This window comes from Xenopus tropicalis, chromosome 6 (genome assembly GCF_000004195.4).
Source record: "Xenopus tropicalis strain Nigerian chromosome 6, UCB_Xtro_10.0, whole genome shotgun sequence".
In the NCBI taxonomy this organism is placed as follows: Eukaryota; Metazoa; Chordata; class Amphibia; order Anura; family Pipidae; genus Xenopus; species Xenopus tropicalis.
In genome coordinates, this window is record NC_030682.2 from 27,073,914 (window position 1) to 27,097,010 (window position 23,097).

At 39.1% G+C, this 23,097-nt stretch overlaps 1 protein-coding gene across 9 annotated transcripts in view; it reads right to left on the reverse strand.

Moving 5' to 3' along the window:
* Positions 1-2,174: 2,174 nt before the first annotated feature.
* The window catches only part of mllt10 (MLLT10, histone lysine methyltransferase DOT1L cofactor), a 137,009-nt gene continuing 116,086 nt past the window's right edge, over positions 2,175-23,097 (reverse strand). For 7 of the 9 annotated variants that reach the window (XM_012965640.3, XM_012965637.3, XM_031903498.1 and 4 more), the window contains 10 exons: positions 22,186-22,303; positions 19,463-19,535; positions 15,444-15,476; positions 15,050-15,207; positions 10,598-10,786; positions 8,978-9,063; positions 6,324-6,667; positions 5,282-5,384; positions 4,736-4,951; positions 2,175-4,347 (listed from right to left, as the gene is read on the reverse strand). In XM_012965640.3, the coding sequence (XP_012821094.1) occupies positions 4,303-4,347; positions 4,736-4,951; positions 5,282-5,384; positions 6,324-6,667; positions 8,978-9,063; positions 10,598-10,786; positions 15,050-15,207; positions 15,444-15,476; positions 19,463-19,535; positions 22,186-22,303 (1,365 nt within the window). In that variant the 3' untranslated portion in view covers positions 2,175-4,302. The remainder of the gene's footprint in view (positions 4,348-4,735; positions 4,952-5,281; positions 5,385-6,323; positions 6,668-8,977; positions 9,064-10,597; positions 10,787-15,049; positions 15,208-15,443; positions 15,477-19,462; positions 19,536-22,185; positions 22,304-23,097) is intronic. The other 2 variants (XM_004915433.4, XM_004915434.4) reach the window with 1 other exon arrangement.

The window sequence follows — 23,097 nt, forward strand, 5'->3', positions numbered from 1 at the left end:
GCAGGCACCCATGTGTTGTGTGGTTCCCAGCATACAGACCCGCAGCACTTGGTTATGTTTGTGTCTGACCTACTCTCTGTGAGACTAACCGTGTGGTTTGTATGTACGAAGACTTATTTAATAGATATTTATAAATGGTTTTGCCATTAATCACCGGTTATTTACACAGTAAGGACGTAATCTGAGATAAATACAAATTACAGTTATCAAATGGATTTGATGAAATCAGCCCCAAATGTTCCTATTCTGCCGGGGCCACCGTGCCAATTAGTGATACAGCTGCTGAGCACAAAATGAAAATTCTATTAAGAACTTCTATTATTACCTGACCTATTGGGTGTCACACCGACTCGGCTTCTTCATTTCCAGTGAAATCTGATCTACAAGACAACAAACTGTTATTGTTTGTGTAGGTGCGACGAGGCCCAGTGAAACGCCTGCATTCCAGCCCAGCTACATTTATGGCACAGATGTTGATACCATCAGCCTAAATGATCTCCTGCAATCCCGGGAGTGGAACCCGCCGGGGCTGTGATTAATAGGGTGCTAGTAATGGGGGGCCAATGATTCCTGCTCTTTGCATGGAGGGATAAAATATGGCCTACTTTGATCTGCTTCTTTTAAATGCATCTCACATATGGGGGAGACCAATTGCTTATTGCAAAAGCTTTAATAAAAAGTCAAATCGATGTCCCTGGCACATCATAAAGGCGAGTTTAGCTGAACGCACAAAAGCAGCTTTCGCTGAGGGCCGAGTAGCAGTGCAGCTCCGGCTGATGCACCCACCCCCACTCACCACTTATTGAGGTTCCCCTCACTACAAATTCAAATAACTGTGCCATTTTGATTGGCTATTTACAATTGGCATTTTTGCCTAATTTTTTTCTCCCCCCTCCCCTCATTTTTTGAACTTCCATAGAGGCTAATGGAAACCATATAAAAATGTTAGTAATTAGTAAAAGTAGCCCCCCCCCCCCAAACTTTTTTTCATCTACATTGGAATAGCAGAGCTGTAGGTAGGGGTTAATGGCATAAAGGTTTCACAAGGAATTATGGGACATATCACATAAATACAGGAAGAGATGCTGTTTCCGGAGAAGGCGACAGAGCCCTTCCTGTTAGAGTCAGACAACTCCCTTATTTTGGGTATTGCCCTTGGACAAGCTGTCTGAGGATGACAGAGCGAGGATGTGCCACTATGGGAGAACTCTGCAGGGCTATACATATATATATATAAGTACTATACCTGGCACATATACAGAACCTTCCATCGCCTAGCAACTGTAACCTGGTCACGGGGCAACATGATGCAATTGTTTCATACATCAAGGGGCACAACTTCTGTTTAGGGAGTGAAAAGAGTCCAGGGGTGCAAGGAGCAAAGCACCGCTTTCTCAAATGGCCTTGCCCCCCACTATAAACAAGCCATTTCCCTGAATTGTTTGAGCCATACGGCCATGCAGCGTCGCATTGCTTGGGCAAGTAAACCTTGCGGCAGGGTTAGTGCCAAGGAGCACACGTTCCTGCAGGACACAGACCCACCTCATGGGGGAGATTCTCCTGCACTTCCGGGGAATTCTTTCCTCCCATTGAGGAAGAGCGGCACAACTCAATTAGCCACTAGACCTTGCCCACTGACGCGGAGTCTCTCAAGGTAGAAACCGGTGAAACCGACCGTGTGGAGATTCGCTGAAGTTACTGCACTGGTGCCATTTGCAACTGTTGGAGTTAAACAGTTATATCCCCGAAATGATTTTATTTGGCATTAACTGATTTTGGGGGAAATTTTGCGTCAACTTAAAGCTGAAATGTGAGTCCAATGGACAATCCCACGCTCTCTGCCTGCAGCACGCTAAGGCCCGGTAAGGCCACGGCGAGCCTATGGAACAACGCACAGACTTCAACAATTTCTAAAACTTTGCAGGGCAAATAAAGGTGGCACCCCTGGTAGCTGAGAGGCTTTGGAAGCAAGATATGAAACAATCTTAACAACCACCAATCATTTATCTCCCTTCCAGGTAGTGAGGTCATCAGTCTCCCTCAGTGATGTCATAAGCCCTTGTGACATCATGGCACTCCCAGATTGGCACAGACTTGCCCCAAACATACAGTCCTTAGTAGTCTTCTTGCTTTTGTACCGCCCCCATACACAGATTTGTGAGTTTGGCCCTCTGTAAGTGTGACAAAATATAAGCCTTTATTTGTGATTCAACGATTTTTGGATTTTTATACATTAATGTTTAACACCAGAGTAGTTTAAGTCATTTTTTTTTATTGCATGGCTAAGATTTTGATTGAAAACAAAACACAAATTCCCTCCCCCCTCCACTCCTTAAAACAAAAATTTAAAATGGAAAAAAAACATACATTTTAAGAAGCAGTAGCCAGCAAGTATGAGAGATATTAGAACGTTAGACTTTCATAGAACTCTTGTTTGCAGATGTTGGTGAATTTTAAATATCTTTTTGCAAATAAGTTGGTCTACATAAATATATATATATATATTTCTTAAAAGGACTATTCACTGGCAATGACTATAACGTACCACAGTCATTTCTAGTATTCAGTCAACTGGACCACAGGAATGAAGGTTTTCATTCATCGGTTATTAATGTTTTGTTGAGTGATAGATGTAAAATCCAGTGTTTCAATAGTGACCTTGCACGCGTGAGTTTGGAAGCAGCCAGCATTTGCTGTATAGTCAATAAGGCCTGGAAGAAAATACACAGAAATAGTCTGTGATGTAAACATAAATCTAAATCCAGCACATGTGCCCAATTGCACTCACACAAGCAATAAAACTGCTCCGGATTGGAAGAATGAACCCCCCGTTGGAGAAGACTGTACTAAGGAACAGAGCCGGCGCTGACTGAAGGCATGGAAGCCTCCATATTGCTATTTGGTGCAAGTCATGTGATTTCATACCCCAAACAGAGTGTTCCTGTAGTAACATGGCCAGCCTTTGTATCATTACAATTTATTTCTGAAACCCCATATCAAAACACATCCGTTTAAATTATTCGCAGAAACCAATATGAAAATGAACCACGCCTACAAAAAGAGTGTACAAAATCCAAGACGATCCTTTAAAATTCCCCTGAAAAATATAAAAATAAATTAAATTTTTGTTGTTCTTTTATCTGCCGATTAGAAATATTACAAATCAAAATATTACCTCTCCATATGAATTTTCTTTTAACAATACAAAAGTGATTCACAAAAGCTTATGTACAGAATGAGGTAAGAGCTGTGCGACGCCACTGCAATCCCCCATACACAGTGGGAGTCAAATTACAGCGGGCTCCATTTTTCTACCGCCATTAAAACTACACTGCTTCTGTAACCGACTGCTAGAGCATTGCATACAGAAAGTGTAGTCCCATTATTAATGAATTAATGACACAATTAATGTTAGTGGATAATTTAAAGGTACTTGTGTTTGTTCTAGAAATTTATTAGGAAAAAAAAAAACTAGGTTGGATCACAAAAAGTGTCAGGGCTTAGAGGTTGCATAACTCCTTGCTGCTTACAAATAAATATGTACCACGGGGGGTAGTAGTGGCATTGGAGGCAGCTGCTAGTGCAACATGAATACTTACTGCTGCTTATAAATATTACCCCTTTAAGGTGTGCACAAGAGTCTGCCTCAGGTTTGCTCTTTGAGCTTTGCAACAGGCACTTACAACGTAGGAAAGCATTTCCATAGAAATGGCAGCTCTTATTGCGAGCGCGCATTGCATTCATTTGCACAAACGGAACTGCTGGGATAGACATCCAAAGAGAATTTCTTGCTTGTACATCAACAACCGCCAGTGATCACTGGAGAGACACAGATGCCCAAAGCACTACTGGGTAGCGGAACCGAGCACTGCACCATGATGCCAGCAAGCGTTAGGGTAAATGCCACGCAGATACCTGCTGAGTTACGGAATCATACAATAGGCAGTTTCCTTTAGTAGCTTTAAGTCCAATGGTTAATATCCATCTGCCAGCGACAACAGCATTGTACTATTTGGACTCTCGCATAACAGTCATATTTCAGTGCATCAAAAACTAGAAGGACACTATATAAATATTCAAAAGCCTCAGGAGAAAGGCTGCCACCGTACAGCCCTGCTGGTTAGCCTTGGCCTGCAGCGTCCGGCAGTGTGTTGCCTGTCCGTCTAGCTTACAAGAGATGGACACAAATATTTTGTGCAGTTTTATCTCCAATTGCATTGTTTCGTAGCTACAAAAAGGAAGACTTCCGTCTGCAGCGGGACAAGTGCCAGGAAGATAATTTGCATCTCTGTCGTTTGGAGATCAACTTTTGTCTTGCAAAACCGGCCCAGATTTATCTCCAAGTCTCTAATGGAAAGGAGAGTATTTTAAAATCTTTGCATGCAGGCATGTGCATTTCTTACAAGGTAAACAGGAGCCAAACAATCATGCAAAACACATCATTCTTCTCCAGTAGGCTTCTATTTATATTGATAAATATTCTATACCAGACAGAGAAAATAGGCCACCCTCCTGAGGCGGCTGAACTATAAACCACAGACAAGGATGGTTGGGGAGGGGGTGGAGCTTTGTTTAATAATATCTGGGGGGGGGGTGAGATTTTAATTGCTGTTCTGTTATGTATCACAAAGCATTAAATGTAAAGTTATGCCCAAAGCCACTGGGCTGATTATTTTCACATTACACTATCCTTTGCAGTATGGCTCCTGGGGCACTGAAAACAAAAGCCACTTACGGACACTTTCTGAGCTGCGGTGTCTCCGTGCAATGCAAGGAATGGGTTGGTAGTGGTGGAATGAAGAGGGGCAGCTTGGGCTCCTGCCAGCAGGCTGTTTAAGGGTAACTGGGCTGCTCCAGGAATCTGAAGTTGCTGCAGTTCTGGCTGGTGGTGCTGTTGCTGCTGTTGGTGGTGCTGTTGCATCAGCTGATATAAGAAAGTATGGTGCTGTTCCTACGGATGAGAAAAAAATAAGCATGAGAGGAATTTCTTTCACAGTATATAAATGTGACAAAAAACTATTACAATTTTTAAATAACATATAATTTTACTGATATAATTCAGTCTCTATCCAATATACAGACTGACAATAGTCACAGATATATGATGGATGAATGTGACTTGTCAGCAGTGTGTAACAGAGGGAAAGGTGCAGTCTTATATTCTTTCTTGCATTCTGAGCAATTTTACATTATTATATGATAGGGTAAGTGCCCACAGCAATCATGCCAATCCCCACTTTCTCTTCCAAATGAGCTAGGTTTTAGGGTTTCTGTAACTTACAGGGGTAAGCTGCTGAGAATTCAGAATATGTTGAAACTGTTGTTGCTGCTGATGGAGTAACAACTGTCTTTGTTGGTCTGTCAGCAACCCAAGTCCCGAGGCACTGCAAGAAAATAGAAAGGATTTATTGTAATAACAGAAGAAAACAGAAGCATTCACTATTAATATTTATGTTATACAGGATGTATGCAACTATATGTAGGATTATTTTCTTCTTATAAGACAGCTGAGGCTGCCACGCTGCTCATGGCCAATACAGTGGGCACCAATAACGTTACTTTTAGACCCCTTTTTTGTGGGTGCTTTCTCTTATTTTCATTCAGTAGTTGCTTAGATGTGGCCTTAATATCAGATATCTATGGCACCTGAGGATATTCACAAGTATGATAGCATTACAAGGCCAGTAATAGTTGCACAGCACATTAACGGTAATAGGACATATTAATAGGAACATTAATTTAATTCCTGCACATTTCTGCAAAAGTACTGTCCTGCCAGCAGCTGACTGAAGAGTAACTCAGGAACACAAATGCAACCATATGCAAACTGCTGGCCCTGCTTGATAATGAAACTTGGTGAGGATCCATGTAAAATATATTCTATCAGTCAATACTACCGAAAGCCATCAATAGCCACAAAAATGTTATGTGTAACTGACTTAACAGAATTCCATAGATTTTTTTTTTACCAACAAAACAAACAAACAAAAAAAGTGACAGAAGTTGCAGATCATTCAAGCAGATGGAAGCTCTCTTTCTCAAGGAAGTTAACTAATAAAAATGAAATAAACTAATAATTGATTGGAATATATTCTGCTTGATGTGCAAACAGGAATTTAATTTCTGCTTGGTGGCACCGTGAATCTATACCACATACTTCTTGTATATGTAAGGAAATTCAAATAAATTCAAATATCATTTTATGCATGTTTCATTGCATCTCCACCCTCTAAAATCATGGATCAGATAATCTGCACTTCTAGTCTACAGTCTATTAATATATACATACACAAGCCTAAACAGTAGTGCTGTCTGACACCTACCTGTTTGCTAATGAGGACGTTATGGGGTGCGTCACATTAGGCAATATGGATCCATGTGTAAGAGCAGCAGTCTGAGGCAAGTTAGCCGGGTTCTGCATCACCCCATTCAGAGCTCCAAAATTAATAGACAGCTGATTTGCTGGCAAGGCTCCAATAATTGCACCCACACTCGCAACATTAGGAAGAGCTTGTGTGACTGACTGAATGCCACTTGTTAGTGCTCCCATTGCCACACCATTTATCCTGTGAACACCCTGGACTTGCTGTGCTGGACTCTGTCCATCGGGGGGTGGTGTAGAAAGAGATGAAGAACTGCTGGTGCTTTGTCCACTTGACGTAAGTTCCTATAGAGACATCATACAACATTACAAAATAAAACTTTGATAATACTAAAATAGGAAATGATTTTTTCTCTATGCTTCTACATCATATCAGCACTTCTTACCAGTGCAACCCAAAATGGTGCTGGAAATCACCCCAAATAGCTCCAATCAAAGGCTTACCAGACACTTATGAAACCAGACTACAGAGGCTTCCACATGTGAACTGCTACTTTTACTATAGAGCAATAACTTATGTATGTCACATAGGAAACTGACTCAGTGGCATTGTAAGTGCTACATTCACAAGTCTTTGAGCATGCTTGCCACACTAGAGGTTCTTGTCTTAGGCCTATGTTGCAATCTATAAATTATACAGAAATTGTCTAAGAGTACACCATATGCCTGCTACTACCGACTAATGCCGGTAATTAGATGTTTCCCTAAAAAGCATGTATTCTGACAATTTTTTTCCCCATTAAAGTGGACCTGTCACCCAGACATAAAAAGCTGTATAATAAAAGCCCTTTTCAAATTAAATATGAAACCCAAAATCATTTATTTTATTACCACATCCAAACCCATTATAAAAGCATTTTAAAATCCCAGCTGTCAATCATATAATGCCTGCCCCGCCTCTATGCCTTAGGCATAGAGGTGGGGCAGACAGTTACTTTCACTTTCAATTCAGAACTTCTTAGATGTTGCTGCCCTCCTCACATTCCCCCTCCTTTTGCACCATGTAATTGTGTAACCAGTGCATGGACATGGGTATCAGGTTCCCCCATACTGGCACAGAAACAAGATTTTGGCAGGATGCAATGCCTGCTTTGATAACAGTGTCCACAAAATGGCCCCTGCCTGCTTGCTGCAATTCTGAATTCCAAGGCTGAAGAAAATAAGATTAAAATAATTTATATAGTGTAAGTAAAGTTTATTTTGCTTGACAAACACAATAGAAAACAATTTGAAATTATTTTTTAAGGTGACAGGTCCGCTTTAAAGCCATACTCTTGCTGGAAAATAGCAGATACTTTTGCCTGAAAATGTAGTAATGTGTAAGGAAGTGTTTTGAAAGACAATGTTTAAAGGTGCCTATACATGGTAACATTTGCTTGTTTGGTGAGTTTTCCAAACGACCAAATCTTTTCCCAGATATGCCCACCTTGGGTAGGCAATGTGATTGTATTGTGATTGACCTCTTTACAATAAAATGGGAAAAAATCAGCAGAAAAATCAAGCACGCCTGATCATCACTGGGCTGATTTTTGCCCAGATACTGGTTGAGAAGGCCTGTTGGAGGGCCCAATACATGGGCAGATAAGCTACTGAATCGGTCTAAAGGGCCTGAATTGGCAGCTTAAATCTGTCCGTTAATACTTATCTTCTGGACGGACTGATGTTGCTTTTGATGAATGCACAGGGGAATCCGTTTCCGAGTACTTCCTTTCTGGCAAAGAACAGGAGTTCTATCTTGCTTTATGGCATGTATTCTAGATATAGAGCCAGTGTCCCACAAGACAAAGCAGCATCTATTACCCTTTATCCGACAGGCTCATTAACATCTGCAACATTGCTGTCTGGAATTCTTGCGGCTGGTCTACAGTACCATTAACACCAGGAGATCAAAATGCCCTAAACCGCATTGACACACAATGTTCCTTAGTCTGCTCTTTTCATAACGTGTCACGGTTTCTAGAAATCATGATATCTGACAAATACACCAAGTTGTTCTGGTAGAGCTCTGGGGGGCATCTATGGGTCAGCAAAACACAACAGACTGGCTGTAACTCTTTTTAGACAAAAAAAAAAAACCAAAACAAATTCAATACATAAAGTAACCAAGATTTGGTTTGTGGTCTTGAATTTAAACTGCTTGAAATTTAAACCAAAGCTGGACACAGGGACATAAAAGGAGTAGATAAAAGTGGTCCCAGGTGCACCAGCTCTCAGCTAGGAAAATGGAAATCCATAAGGAAACAAAAAGGCAGGGGGAACTCAAGGAATCCACACAAAGATAGTGAAATAAAAAAAAGACATTTTATTCAAAACAACATCTTTGATGCTTTACAAGTTTTGTGCACAGAAGGCACTCATTCATACATCTTAGATGCTATCTTCAGAGATGTTGTATGGAACAAAAAGACCTTTTTACTATATTCTTTTAACATACTTGGCATTTGTGGGTTCCTTGAGTGCCCATTTTACCTTTAGGTTTCCCTGTGGCCCAAACTAAGCCTAAATAAGCTGAATGTGAACATGCAGTACCTCTGTGTTACAAGGCCCAACAGCTACACAATGAAATCGATTCATTCTGGTAAGCTCACACCCTACCTGATTTGGAACTGGAAGGGCGTTGTCCAACTGGAAGTTCCCTAAATGAGGGCTCTTACTGATGTTTAAGGAATCACTGTTGGATACTGATAAAAATAGAAAATGCTCATGTTATTTCACTGTAACAATTATGATAAACACAAAGATTTTATACAAAATCAGCCAGAGTGCAGAACACAGGGCCTATACTTTAAGTATGTATTTTGGCGTGGGGTGATGAATGCATTTGTAGCTACCCTAATGCCATCATGATGTGAAAACTACCGGATAAACAATCACACTGAGATACGATACCAAGTGATCAGCAAATGAAGTAGTAATGTAACATAATATAGAAATACTAAAGGTGGCCATAGACGGGATGATTGTAGCTGCCGATATCAGTCCCTTGGACAGGGGCAGGGGGGCAGGAATGAGGGGCATGCCCGACCGATATCTGGGCTTAAATTGGCCAGATATCGATCGGGCAGGTTAAAAGATTTAGTCGGATCGGGGACCGCATCGGCTCGTTGATGCGGTCCCCGAACCCACTGCGCCCATTGCCCAGGGCCAAACGATCGAATTTGCCTACATTTTCCCGATATCGCCCACCCATAGGTTGGGATATGAGAGAAGATCTGTTTGCCGACCTCGCCAAGCGAGCGGATGTTAACATGTATGGCCACCTATAGTTTTATTAAAAAAGCAAAATATAACCATCTATAGAATTCCTAAGGAATATCTTCTTTATCCTGCTTCCTTCCATTGGAATATATATTGTAAACCACGTGTAGGTTTGTAAGCAATACTAACCCTTTCTATTTGGTGCAACTTAAGCATTCACATTATAAAGAACTATTTCTGAGTTATATATCAGAGAGTGACAAACCTGATTCATTTGTTGTTCTGTAGAAAGTGCTCCAAGCAGGTTTCATTACAGGATCACAGCAATAACACAATATACCATATCCCATGCCATAGCAGAGCATAAAATGCAAATAAGGCCAATGCTTGCTTTAACGTGTTCTTTGGGAGCTATATTCCTTTACACTGGTAATTTGTTGAGCTCTCAGAGTAACATCCAGCAGTGGGTTAGTATAAGAGGAGGCAGTTCATTGCTTTGCAGAATGAGAAGAATGCAGGCACGCTTTTTCTAAGGCAGTGCTGTACAAGGTTTCTCAGTTAGTGGGTATACCACATATTCAGGTGCCAGATCATAATAAAATTAAGATGACATTCAAATAAATCAGGATTTTGGGACAGACTGAAGTCCACAAAAAACTTTCTCAGAGTGCAACATTTGGCCCGCAGACCTCCAGCTGGTCAGCTCTGTGCTAATGAAGCTGCTTTCCAATGTGAAAGATTAAATGCAATCTCATATAATTTCATGGAGATACAGAACTAAAAACAAGTAGTCAGTGGAAGCGGAGCTAGCAATCTTCTTGGAACTGCATTAATGCAGCCTCTGGGGGCAATTAAACAATAGCTTTGCAGGTCTTGGAATATGCAATATACACTTTCAATGTTAGCAGCAGTTGGAATTTAGACACGGATGAAACTAACTTCAAAAACAGAATAATGGGGGAAAAATGATTTACTATGTCATGGATAATGTCTCGTATTCAGGCACAGTGGTCTTACCATTCTGTAAAGGGTATGTGTGCACTTGAGGGGATGTGTTGGGGTTTGATGAGATTGTTGGGAACGGGACAGAAAGCTGTGCATTTAACAGCTGAAGGCGCTCCTTTTTGGCCGTCAGGTTCTTTATCTGTTCCTCCAGTCGCCTGTTTTCCACTTGCAGCTGGTGTAGTGATTTCAGCATGCCTAAAACTAAATTAAACCAAAAATGCATTTTATTTTAAAGTTTCTAATCTAATGTGTAAATGATTCATTAGATTTTAGTAATTCAGCAAAAATCAAAGTTATAGGTATCCATCATTAAAACTAAACCGAGGCAAAGGCACCTGTATTTAGGTCAGGGGCCCACACTGCATGTACCAACAATTACTGTATTTGCACGTCACTGATAGTCACACATGCCCATTTCAACCATACTGCTCGACCATTTGGGATTGTATAGCCAGTCCGGGGGCTTTTCTGACAGATACTCCTGTAATATTGGTAGACAGAGGATTATCGGTTGGGCAAATGGTAGTTAAGATAAACTGCAAAAGTGCATACACGGGTAGATTTAAGTTGCAGATTCAGATCAATACTGCAGTTTATCTGCCAGTGTATGGGCCCTCCCAGACCAATATCTGGCCCAGATGTCGATCTGAAAGTTTTTTTTTTCCCCCTCAGATCGAGATCTACATAATTGATGTGGTCCTTGCTCCAAAGAACGAGCAAATCTTACTGTGTATGGCCACCTTTATTTGATACAAACACAGTGTGTGTTAATAGGATTTGTGCACTAACAAATGACAAAAAGATAAAAATCAAAACAGGTTTTTCAATTTAAACAGGTATGTGATCCCTAATATGAAAAACGCGTTAACCAGAACACTCCGAATTATGGAATGGCTTTCTCCCATAGGCTCCATTTTTAACAAATAATTCACTTTTTCCCCTTTTCTCTGTAATAATAAAACAGGACCTTAACTATGTTATAATTAATAGTTATTGGGGACAAAACAAATATGTTCTATTTAAACCAGCAATTATAACTAATTTACTATTTATTCCTATAATGATTAGAAAATACATTGTGCTTGCTAGGATAAATCCATATGTATGACAAAACCAATGCTATTTTACTTTTAATACTAAGATTTTTTTTAGTACGGGTATAGGACCCGTTATCCAGAATGCTCGGGACCAAACGTATTCCAGATAAGGGGTCTTTCTGTAATTTGGATCTCCATACCTTAAGCCTACAAAAAAATCAATAAAACATTAAACCCAATAGGATTGTTTTGCATCCAATAAGGATTAATTATATCTTAGTTAGGAGCAATTACAAGATACAGTTTTATTACTACAGAAAAAAAGGAATCAGTTTTAAAATTCTGAATTATTTTATTAAAATGGAGTCTTTGGGAGACAGGCTTTACATAATTCGGAGCTTTCTGGATAACGGATCCCATACCTGTAGCTTTAAGGCATGGTAGATAAAAGCATGTAAAATGTATTCAAATGATATGCTTATAAACATGATTTTATTTATATATACATACATATATGTATATAAGGTGTGTTTGTCTAAACATGTTGCCTCTTAACAATAGTAAAAAAAAAAAAAGATATAGAAATACTATACAAATATTTAGTAAAGTAGTACAGCTAAGAAAAATCTGCATAGCAATACCAGCATATAAAACCAATAAGATAACAAAAAAAGTCAGTTGTTGTGCTCATCAGTCTGTCAATGTGAAAAACTCCTAATCAGATCTTGACCACCATGGTTCCTGAATCCCTTGGCTTCGGCATTTCCTGGTCTTTGATGAAATGGAAGGAGAACAGATTTCCCTGGCAGTATCTTATGGCGCCACATGAGTGAAATTTGCACTGGTAAATGTCATACTTATTTAGACAACAAACACTTGACAACTCTAACTGGAGACCAAGGCTCATAATATTATAGACGGCTGCCTTCTAAAGGCACACTGGGGGTGATTAGAGCAGAGGATACATTTGTATTTGCTTTTAAAAAAAAATATTCTTTAATCAGACCAAAATAAATATCTGCTGAAAAATGTCAGAACAGCACAAACTTCCAAAAAGGCTCAAATTAAAATGTAATAAAGTTAGCTGCATTTCATTTATCCTTTTATTGCCCCTTCCTTTTTTGCCAAGGCATGATTGAGATTAATTTGAAACTTTACAGTGATAATTTCAGAATTTCATGATACCTTAAATTACTTTGGTTATCAGCAGTTCCTAAAATTAGGAAGTCTCTTTTCTTTCCCGAATTAAAGTAAATAAAATAAATCTGAATTTAATTGTTTTTTTAACACAGAGAAAATCACTAATTCTTGATAATTTGGCCACGTTAGCCTTGTCCCTGCCACTAATAACAGTGGAGTGAACACTACACTAACAGGATTAATAGAACAGGGGTAAGTAATAATTATAATGCCTCTGTGAGCCGATCAGGCACTGCAGATGTACTTAGGAAGGATTACATAAACATCTCTACCCTATAAAATGAATATAATCTGAAAACAAGGTTGCTTGTGTCAAAATTCAGAAACGTACCTAGGATGCGCCAAAGCTACTGATCGGCATTTTCCCCTTTTTTCTTTTGAGTATTTAGCATACAATAAAGATTCCTTTGTTTGCTTGACCTCCATTCCTGATTTAGATTGATTTTCTAGAATAGCCACATCTGGGCATTTCCCAAGGATTTCACTTATCCCTCCTCTCTAAGCACATACAAAGAGACTCTCAGTGTGCCCAAATGAGATGCAGTACGACTTTGGTAAACCTGTCCTCTAGCTATCATGTTTAAAGGATTATCCCGGCATGAATTTCCTCACAATTAGCATTTTGTCAGGACAGCATTCATAAAAGATACTAGCAGGAGAGGAATCACGTTTACTGCCAACAACCCATTGCACTTCTCTTTTTTCGGAGTCAATTACAAACATCTGCAGTGCCAAACTTCTTAACTAGAATATTGCATGCATTCCATCTAGGAACATGGGTTTTTAAAAAATGTTAACTTTGTTTTCATATTTCACTCTTTGATTATTCTTTCTTATCTAACAAAGTTATCCCATGTACAAAGCTAGAGCACACAGCTTCTCTGAAAGTTTTAGAGACTGGGAAATGTGCAAGTACAGGGCACAACAGTTTTAACTTTAATTATTCTAAAATGAATGTATACCTTTACATTTTCCGCTCAATCCTTTACCCAATCTCCAACAGTTTTTTTGGAAATACAGGGAAAATAATAATAAAGGGAAAGAAGTTGCAAACTATGTGCGGTTTCATTTCATATTAGTTCACAAAACAATCCTAGATGGTTTTTTTTTTAATATTCCATGAAGAAACAGATTTAGAGGTAAAAAAACAAAACCCTCACAAGCTATTTTGACCAATGAAACTTAAGTAGAAATTTCTTTGGGTAGATTTATTAAAATCTGTATTTTGGTAATTGGATGAATGTCTACTCATTTAGTAAAAAAAAAGCAAATATAAAAAGTGTGAACCAATAAAAACGCAGAACAAATATTAATAAGAATACCTCAAAATTGCAAGAATACTCTTGCAATTACAAACAAAAAAACCAGTAAAACCTCAAATTAAATAAAGGTTTTACAATATAAGGACAGTCCCCTTGACTACATGATCTTGACAGCTTTTAGATGGTGAAGTTTTGTATTCGAGTTTTTCATGGTTTTTACACTAAATTAGAAAAAAAATAGTATTTTATAGTAATTATCTAAATACATGATTTTTAGTGCTAAAAAAATTGATTCGGGAAAACGGAAAAATAAAAATAAAATAAAAAAAATACAAACTTTACTAAATCTGCTCCTATATTTCTCCTAGCACAAAAGATGAACACATAGGACTCGCAGACTAAATACAAAGTCTGTTTGGAAAGCAACACAACCAATAGGATTCCATTGTGCAAGGCTTTTAGAAACACGGTCAGAAATTTGTGGAGGGTGTGTGAACTGTTGTGTCTGACTGCATTGGTGCTGGTGAAGGAGGGAGGCACTGTGCATTGTTAGGGAAGGGCTTTGAGAGGTTATAGATGTTGCTGCTGGAGAAAACTTAAACACCATAAGGCACTCTGGCCAGCAGATGTTTCCGCATTGCACTGAGGCTGGGGACTGACCAACTGATGAGTGGCCTTTACTTACTTACTGCTCATGTCCAACACATGTTTCAGGATACAGCTGTGTTACTGCCAGGCCAGATACATCTTTAAGTTAAAATTACTGCAATCATTTCTTTGCCCTTCCCCCACCCAATAGGTAAGAGAAACACACAGAGAACATATGCATTGACCAACCCCACTTGGGCCCTCTGTGCATCTATTAGCTGCTGTTCTTTATTGTTACACTTGCACTGGAGGGCCACACTGCACATTCCTATTCCAATCATCCCTGTAGAAAACAAACGCACCATAACAATACTTACTGTCACTACTGGTTCCTTGTTCTTGCAGAAACTGCTGCCCTTCACTCCACTGCCTCTCTAGGAGCTGCTCTATACTGGTGGCAGCTGGGGGGACACTCTCCAGACTACTGTTTCCTGATGGCTCAAAGCGAGAGGTGGCAAGACTGTTCAAAGGAGATCTGTGGAAATATTGTAGACCAGGCAAACACATGGAATATGTTTAAATAATCTGCTTAGTAACATTCTTCAGTAAGACAATTTGGGCAATGGAAGCACAACCAGTCACCTACACATAGAAATAAACATATAAATGCTTAATCCAACCAACTGATGAAGTTTATAAAACAAGAAGAAAAAAAAGTCCATATAAGCCAAACACTGAAAATATAACTCTCCAGTTACTGACATCACTCACATTTTATCTGACCCCACACCATAGATGTTCAACCTGTAATGGGCAAAAAAAATACCTTTCAGTACTTCTGTATAAGAGAACAGTATTTCCCCTCTCCTGCTTGGTCCACCAGAAAAAAAAATATGCCTCCCAATATTAGTGTCAATGGGCTCCCTATAGATTATAGAGCCTACCTCCAAGCCTGCAGCCTGCCATCTACTGGTAAAACTAGACACATTAGCATCAATCCAGCAGTGCCAATTCTACACACTAGGTGAGGGCTTGAAAAACAAAAATAATGCCCCTATGCTCTTAAAGGAATACCGTCATAGGAAAACATGTTTTTTTTCGAAATGCATAAGTTAATAGAGCTTCTCCAGCAGAATCCTGCATTGTAATCTGTTTCAAAAACACAGATTTTTTTAAATATTTAATCTTGAAATTTCACATGGGGCTAGCCATATCCTTCATTTCCCAGGGTGCCACTGCCATGTGACCTGTGCTCTGATAAACTTCAGTCACACTTTACTGCTGAGCAACAAGTTGGAGTGATTTCTCCTTGTAGATTGTAAGCTCTTTTGGGCAGGGCTCTCTTCACCTCTTGTATCAATTATTGATTGCTTTATATATTACTATGTATGTGCAATGTATGAAACCCACTTATTGTACAGCGTTGTGGAATATGTTGGCGCTTTATAAATAAATGTTAATAATTATACCCCCCCAGCAGCCGATCAGCAGAACAATGGGAAGGGAGCAAGATAGCAGCTTCCAGTAGGTATCAGAATAGCACTCAATAGTAAGAAATCCAAGTCCGGCTTGGGACTCCTCCAGTTACATGGGACATATTGTAGCACTGTATCCATCTGAAAGCTCAGACTGAAGCACAATGCACTGAGATGGCGCCTACACACCCATATTACAACTAAAAAATATATTTGTCCGTTTAAGAATAAAATTTTAAATGGTAGAGTGAATTTTTTGCAATGTAAAAAAAAAAAGTATCCCATAAAAATCACGACAGGATTCCTTTAAAATGAATGTCAGAACTTCCCGTCTCTCTCAAATTACAAACCCTATTTTGCTGTACGTGTTTTTTTTCCCCAACTACTGTACTGATGATGCCCCCTTGTCCCTCCCTTCCTACACAGCAGGACATACTCATTATATCAGGAGCACACAGCATAGACAGATGAGAAGGGGCCCAACTCTGAGATTACCAGTCCATTAATATTGGGAGCTGTGTGTGGGGTAGTAGGTGCATGTTCATGAGGCAAGTAGATGGACAGTGCATTTATATAACCAACTGCAGTTTAGTAGTTATGGCACGGGCAACGGTGCTGGCAAAACTAAAGCAGTGCAGGCAGTTGTTCTCTGGGACAGAGATGAAATGCACCACTTATGCCAGCTTGAACACTAGGTGTGACTCTATAGACAAGTAAACATTATTATTACATGTATATATATATTAAGGGTATAGCCTCTTCTGCCTTTATAAAACTAGTGGCATAATGCTTACATTTACCTAGATAAGAACATAGAGGAATTACATTAAATATTTTATCTTGGTTTGCATGAAATATAGGCAGTGGTATAACAGAAAGTTGTGTGTCCTTACAGCAAAAGCATATGATGCTGCTCCAAAGCTTTTAGCCATCAGCCATTCTGCAAATGCACATCAGACAGAGCCCAACTGGGCCCTCCAGTTGGGCCCCTAATCATAGCTTGTTTCTGAACCACTCACTACAGTTCACTTTATACTAATTAATTTAAGTATAATTTCATTGCAGGGTTCTAAGAATTTGCTGATGCAATAAACTTAGGATGGAGAAATAAATAACCAAAGGGAAGAGGGAGACAAATTAACACATTCCTAAAATGACTGCATGCGATGCCTTTTAGCAGACCATTAGCATAACTATGTGTGAAATAAACAGCAAAACATATTGTCATGCTAAAATGTATGTGTGTGTGTATATGTATATATATATGTTTTTTTTTATAGTTTAGGTTATAAGGGATGGGAATATAAAAACATGAAACTTAAGTTCTGCAATTTACAGGAAATCAGTTTTAATTAAAACTAAATCCCAAATCTGCTTTGACTTTAAAGGATTAATGAGCAACCAAAACAGGCCATTTCCCACGGCACTATGAAGCCTAATTGCTTATAGGGCTTCAGAAGTTTGTTTTAGGAGCATGTGTAATTGTCCCCCTATTTACACTACCATAAATGCAAAATAAAGGCAGTGTATAGTAAAACAACATAGCAGAGAGCAGGTGTCCCTTGCCAGCATTTCACCTAATGGCTAGCTGAGCCAACCTATCCTGTGCAGCAGGATACAATTTCCCTAAAAAAATGTACACAGGATTAAAGGCTGCGATCAGTCTTTCAACTGTCAGCCTTGCTCCTCCGCAGGAGAATCCCCATATTGAAAAACAAATGCAAAGTATTCGCCCTGGGACTGCTCGTCAATCTGACTTATCATTGAGGGCTGCTACCAGGAGTCGGAGGCCCTGATATGAATTGCCAGCACCATGATGGACGAGGACTTCTAAAGGCGAGGGAATTGAGAACCGCGGGGATTCAGCTCAAGTTGCTGAATAGAGTGGCTACTTATTTACAAAGCCAGGAAATTTCAACTCCCATTGCTTTCTCTGTTTGAGATTTCATTATTTAGAATGAAGCCACTAAAAATATTTCACAAATAAAACTAATAACATTTAATTGCTTTTTCTGCAACAATATTAATTAAGAGCTTTAGGAAGGCCTAGCCTCTATATGGTTGGATTACAACTTTACATTTACAAGTTAATAAACATCTTAACTGTAGTACCATGCAATAGCTCATGTTGGATGATCCCTATGCATTGCTTACACTGAAAAAAAAATCATTGAATGTTTGGCACTTCACAAATCAAATTATACTGACTCCTTTCCAAAGTTAGTGAATATGCACATGTTAGACAGATCAAAGCAATAACATGAGATATAAGTAATATTAACTTGCTACTTAACTACACAGGCAATACTTTCAGGGAACTTGGAACAAATTTATTGCACCTTTAATGCAAAACCAATGAAACTCAGACCTGTATGTAACATTTACTGCAACAAAAATCCATAAGAACAGAATAAAAGTATATTTGTGACTTCCTGTATTTCAAAAGAAATTATATAAATATATTTTCCATTCTGACTTCCTAACTGCTACCTAGTTGCTAGCGTAATAAGCTCTAGCAACCAGATAGATGACAGAATTTTAGGGCTGATACAGCCTCCTATTTTGCCTGGAAACATTGTGCGGCCCCCGGCTGCAGGCACACACATCAGTTATTGCCTCTGAAATGCAAACTCTCATGTTTCTTTGCCAATAACCATCCCGTATGACTGCACCCAGACCGATGCAATGGTTCCAAGTGCAGCCAAGGTAGAAGGCTGATGCCAGCTAAGGGGCCAGTTCTCTGCCCGCATTTTATTGCAGACCAAGAATCAGCCCGTGTGGCGCCAGCCTAAACCCGAATCTGCAGAGGAAAACATTTGTTTAATCTGTTACATTTTTGAAGACCAACTTCAAATTATCTTAAAGTGGTTTTGTTTAAAAAATATTAAAGGTTGATTTTAAGGTGAACTAACCCTTTAAAGTGTGGAAACTTCATTCAGTACTCTTAGCTAAGGTGAAACACATTGGTTTGAATTTAGGCTGAAATGCAATTTAGCAGCAAAACTTATTTAAATGCAACATATGTAAAGTGTCCCAAAATCTGCACTGTTTTTCTGCCTTTGTGTACAGGAGCTGTACATAGCCATGTTTTGGCTTTGCCAGACATTCTAGCTAAAGATCATTCATAAAAAGCACATTCCCATATTTATATTAAAGGACTTTTATTTATAATTTGCAACCATTTTCCTTTTCTGCCAATGTAGCTTATCTTTATTATTCTTTGCAATGTCAACACAACAGAGAATTTCTGATAAGAGATGAATAAGCTGGCCAAGCAGTCTCTTTGCTCACTTCTCATGTGCAAACAGTACTCACCGTGGAGAAATACTTCCTCTGGGGGAGGCTCCTTTTGCTGGAAGGTTGCGGTTATGGTCTACAGCATCTTGATCTGTTGGAGAAATAGTTCAAAAGTAGTAAATACACTTATCGTACTTAACAATAGACAAAAAACCTTCAGGCCTATGGCACAAAGCACATTTTAATGGGTACTGTGCTCTTGTGAAAAACAACCGCTTTCAGAATACCTGGTGCCATATATATCCTTTCTGTTAAAGATGTATAGTTTCTCAGGTTGATAAACTCAAATACATCACACATTATGAATTTCAGCTAGCAAGATATTGAAGGTCCCAGCAACTGAAGGGCCCCATGTTTCACATCCTTCATGCATAAGGAACATAATAAAAGCAAGTCTAGTGAATAATTCCAACCAAGCTGGCAGCCATTACTGGTCACATGTTTAAAAGAGAAAAAAACTAACTTGACCAGTATTTGGTTTGACTACTATAGGCTGCTAGACCTGTTACAAACGGCATCTTTAATTATATCACCTGGATACTTTTATTTATTTGTATTACATTATTTGGTTGCCTAGTCCGCTTTCAAACTTACTCAAACTTACAAAGAAATTAGCAGAAATCAAAAATAAAAAAAAAACCCAATAAGGTTCAGACAAACAAAGAACCTGTAAAATCACAAGAGAGTTAAAAGCAAGGATATCATTATAAAGGTAAGCATAATATGAGACATATTCAACCTCAAGAGAGTGCTTCTAGCCAAAGACATGCCTTATGGCATGAGGGATGGATACCATATGGAACCCTTCCCTGGGTGTCTGAGCAAACAGGGGCACAATATAAAAAAATAAGGATAGCAATACATAGCACAAATAATCACAGTATGCTAGTGACCCAGGTTAAACTTTATAAAAAAAAACAACTTTCCTTTGTAGCTTTGCATTAAAGGAACAGTAACACCAAAAAATGAAAGTGTATAAAAAGTAATAAGAATAAAATATACTGCTGCCCTGCACTGGTACAACTGGTGTGTTTGCCTCAGAAATTTATATACACAAAGCTGCTGTTTAGCCACGGGGGCAGCCATTTAAAGGAGAAAAGGCACAGGCACATAAGAGATAACAGATAAACACTATTGTATTCTAGAGAGGTCATCTATTATCTATGTAACCTGTGCCTTTTCTCCTTTTTCCCAACTTTAATGGGTGCCCCCATGGCTACACAGCAGCTTATTTATAAAAACTATAGTAGTATTACTGTAGCAAACACACAACTTTTACCAGTGCAGGGCAACAGCACATTATATTTTAATTACTTTAAAACACTTTCATTTTTTGGTGTTACTGTTCCTTTAAAATGATACATCTCAAGCCCAGTGCAGCTCCATTTGCCCTATTGGCTGCCTCAGAACACACTTTATATTTGACTCCTATGTCTGCAAAGGCTCCAAGGGAATGTATCTGCCAGGCCTCCCTATGGCATCCTAAAGCCCACCTACACACAGCACCCAGAATCCCTATGTTATGTTTTGTGGCTCATTCAGTTGGAATTTTTATTGCTAAGCGAAAAATATCTTTACAAAGCCAAATAAGGAATAAAACTAAATATGTTTTCTATGCAACTTTGGAAGATGGGATTTTGTCCCCTTGAAGACATACAGAATATACCTTATGCACAAAATCAGACTGCAGTTTATCTAGTATCCCAGCCTTTTCTTTGAACTTATTGTACAGCGCTGCAGAATATGTTGGGGCTTTATAAATAAATGTTAACAATAATAACATTTTCCATGGTTACATGCAGATGGGAGAGTGTACTATGTGCCAAAGCCCTTGTTAAGATTAACCTACATTGCAAGGTTTTGCATGCACACTTTTTATAAATTTAAATGGCATGCAGAGCCAATGGCACGGCAACAAATGTGCCCCCTTTTCTATGTTACATCCATTTGTTTTCATCTGCTTGTTTAAATATAAAAAGTCCAGTCTTGTTTTCCCAGGCAGAGGGAGTGTGCTGTTCTCTTCATGTTTCAGTATTTGCAGTATGCAACTCAGTTACGTATGTGTATACGTGCTTCTGCATTTTCCTACCAAGTAATAATCACATCTGAATATATACATATAAAAACTAAGCAATAAGTATATTCTACAGAACCAAGTAATAAGCATTTTCTATTCAACAGTCAATTTCAAATGAATCCTTGCAGACAAGGAAATTCAAACAACAACAGTTCGAATAAACAAATGAAAAGTGCTGTTGAATAAGCTGGATTTTTCCCTGGCACTCAGTGGGTTAAGAGAAACTTGCCAGCAGTCTTCCACAAAAGCCACATCCCTATCTGGCCCCCTTACTAGGTTATCCTCCCCTCATTCTGAGTCAAACGACCCTTGACCCTCGACTGGCAAAGACATGACTGATCTATTCTTGGTAAATTGTTACACCCATCCCCCTCTCAAAAACATGCATGACTACCGCTACATGTCACCGAAATCCCTAGCACACACCCCTCTCCTGGAGGGAAGGGGAACAAAGCCAGGCCGGCAATTCATTCAAACTGTACGGCAGACTCATGCATACACATACAGTGGGGAGGTGCTAGTGAGGGAAAGGGATGCACAGGACTCTAAACAAGCTAGGTATGTTCCTGCCTCTAAGCTGTTCACACAGAAAGCTAGCCTTTCATTGGTCTTCGCTGGAATTTTAAAAATGAATGAATTTAGGTAAATGATTTAAATGTGTTACCTGGCTGAGCATTTTCACTTGGCACTGGCAGAGTCCCTGCGGCAGAAGTTGGATTGAGCCTCCTGCCATATGTATGAGATGAAGACATGGCAAGCGAGGATCCAGGGAGTGAGGATACCTGTAATAAAAAGGTTCAGGTTTTAAAAGTGAATGTTATGGGCAAAGCTACATAACATACAAGGAATTGTTTTTTTGCTTTTGTTTTTCTCATAAAATACCTGTAATAAAAAGGTTCAGGTTTTAAAAGTGAATGTTTTGGGCAAAGCTACATAACATATAAAGAATTAAATTTTTTTTTTTCTCATAAAATACAGTGCACAACCTACCTGAAATAAAAAGCTGTTAGACATGATATCGACCCTTACTCTGGTCAGTTACTTCAAATGCCATTATTCGCTGTGCGGCAGCAGCATCACACCCACTTCCCCATGACTGACAGTTTTTATTTAGTTCATATGAAAATGATAGATCCTCTGAGATACCGAGGCACAGGGGAAATGTGGGTACGATCTTTATAAAATCCTTCCAGCAACTGCTGACATTTGGTCCAAGAGTGCACATCTGGATGTACTAATGGAAAGCAAACACAGGGAATGCCTCACAATAATAATGCAAACCCTACAGAAAAACAGGCGTTATCTGTCCATACCTATAAGACTGCATTTTGCTTGGCTGAGAGGTAATGGGGAGTGACTGCTAGGACCCTACCTCAAGTGGAAACTCTCAGATCAATTGTCATGAACATACGGTCCAAAGCACCTAAGCTATATTGGCATTGGCTGGCAGCTTCTAGACAAAACATCATACTGTCTTCATCCCTTATTAAATACAGATATGAAATGACTACCCAGATTGGAGACTTGTAGCTATTGCTGAACTACAACTCTCAATCTACTGAAGGATGCTGGGATT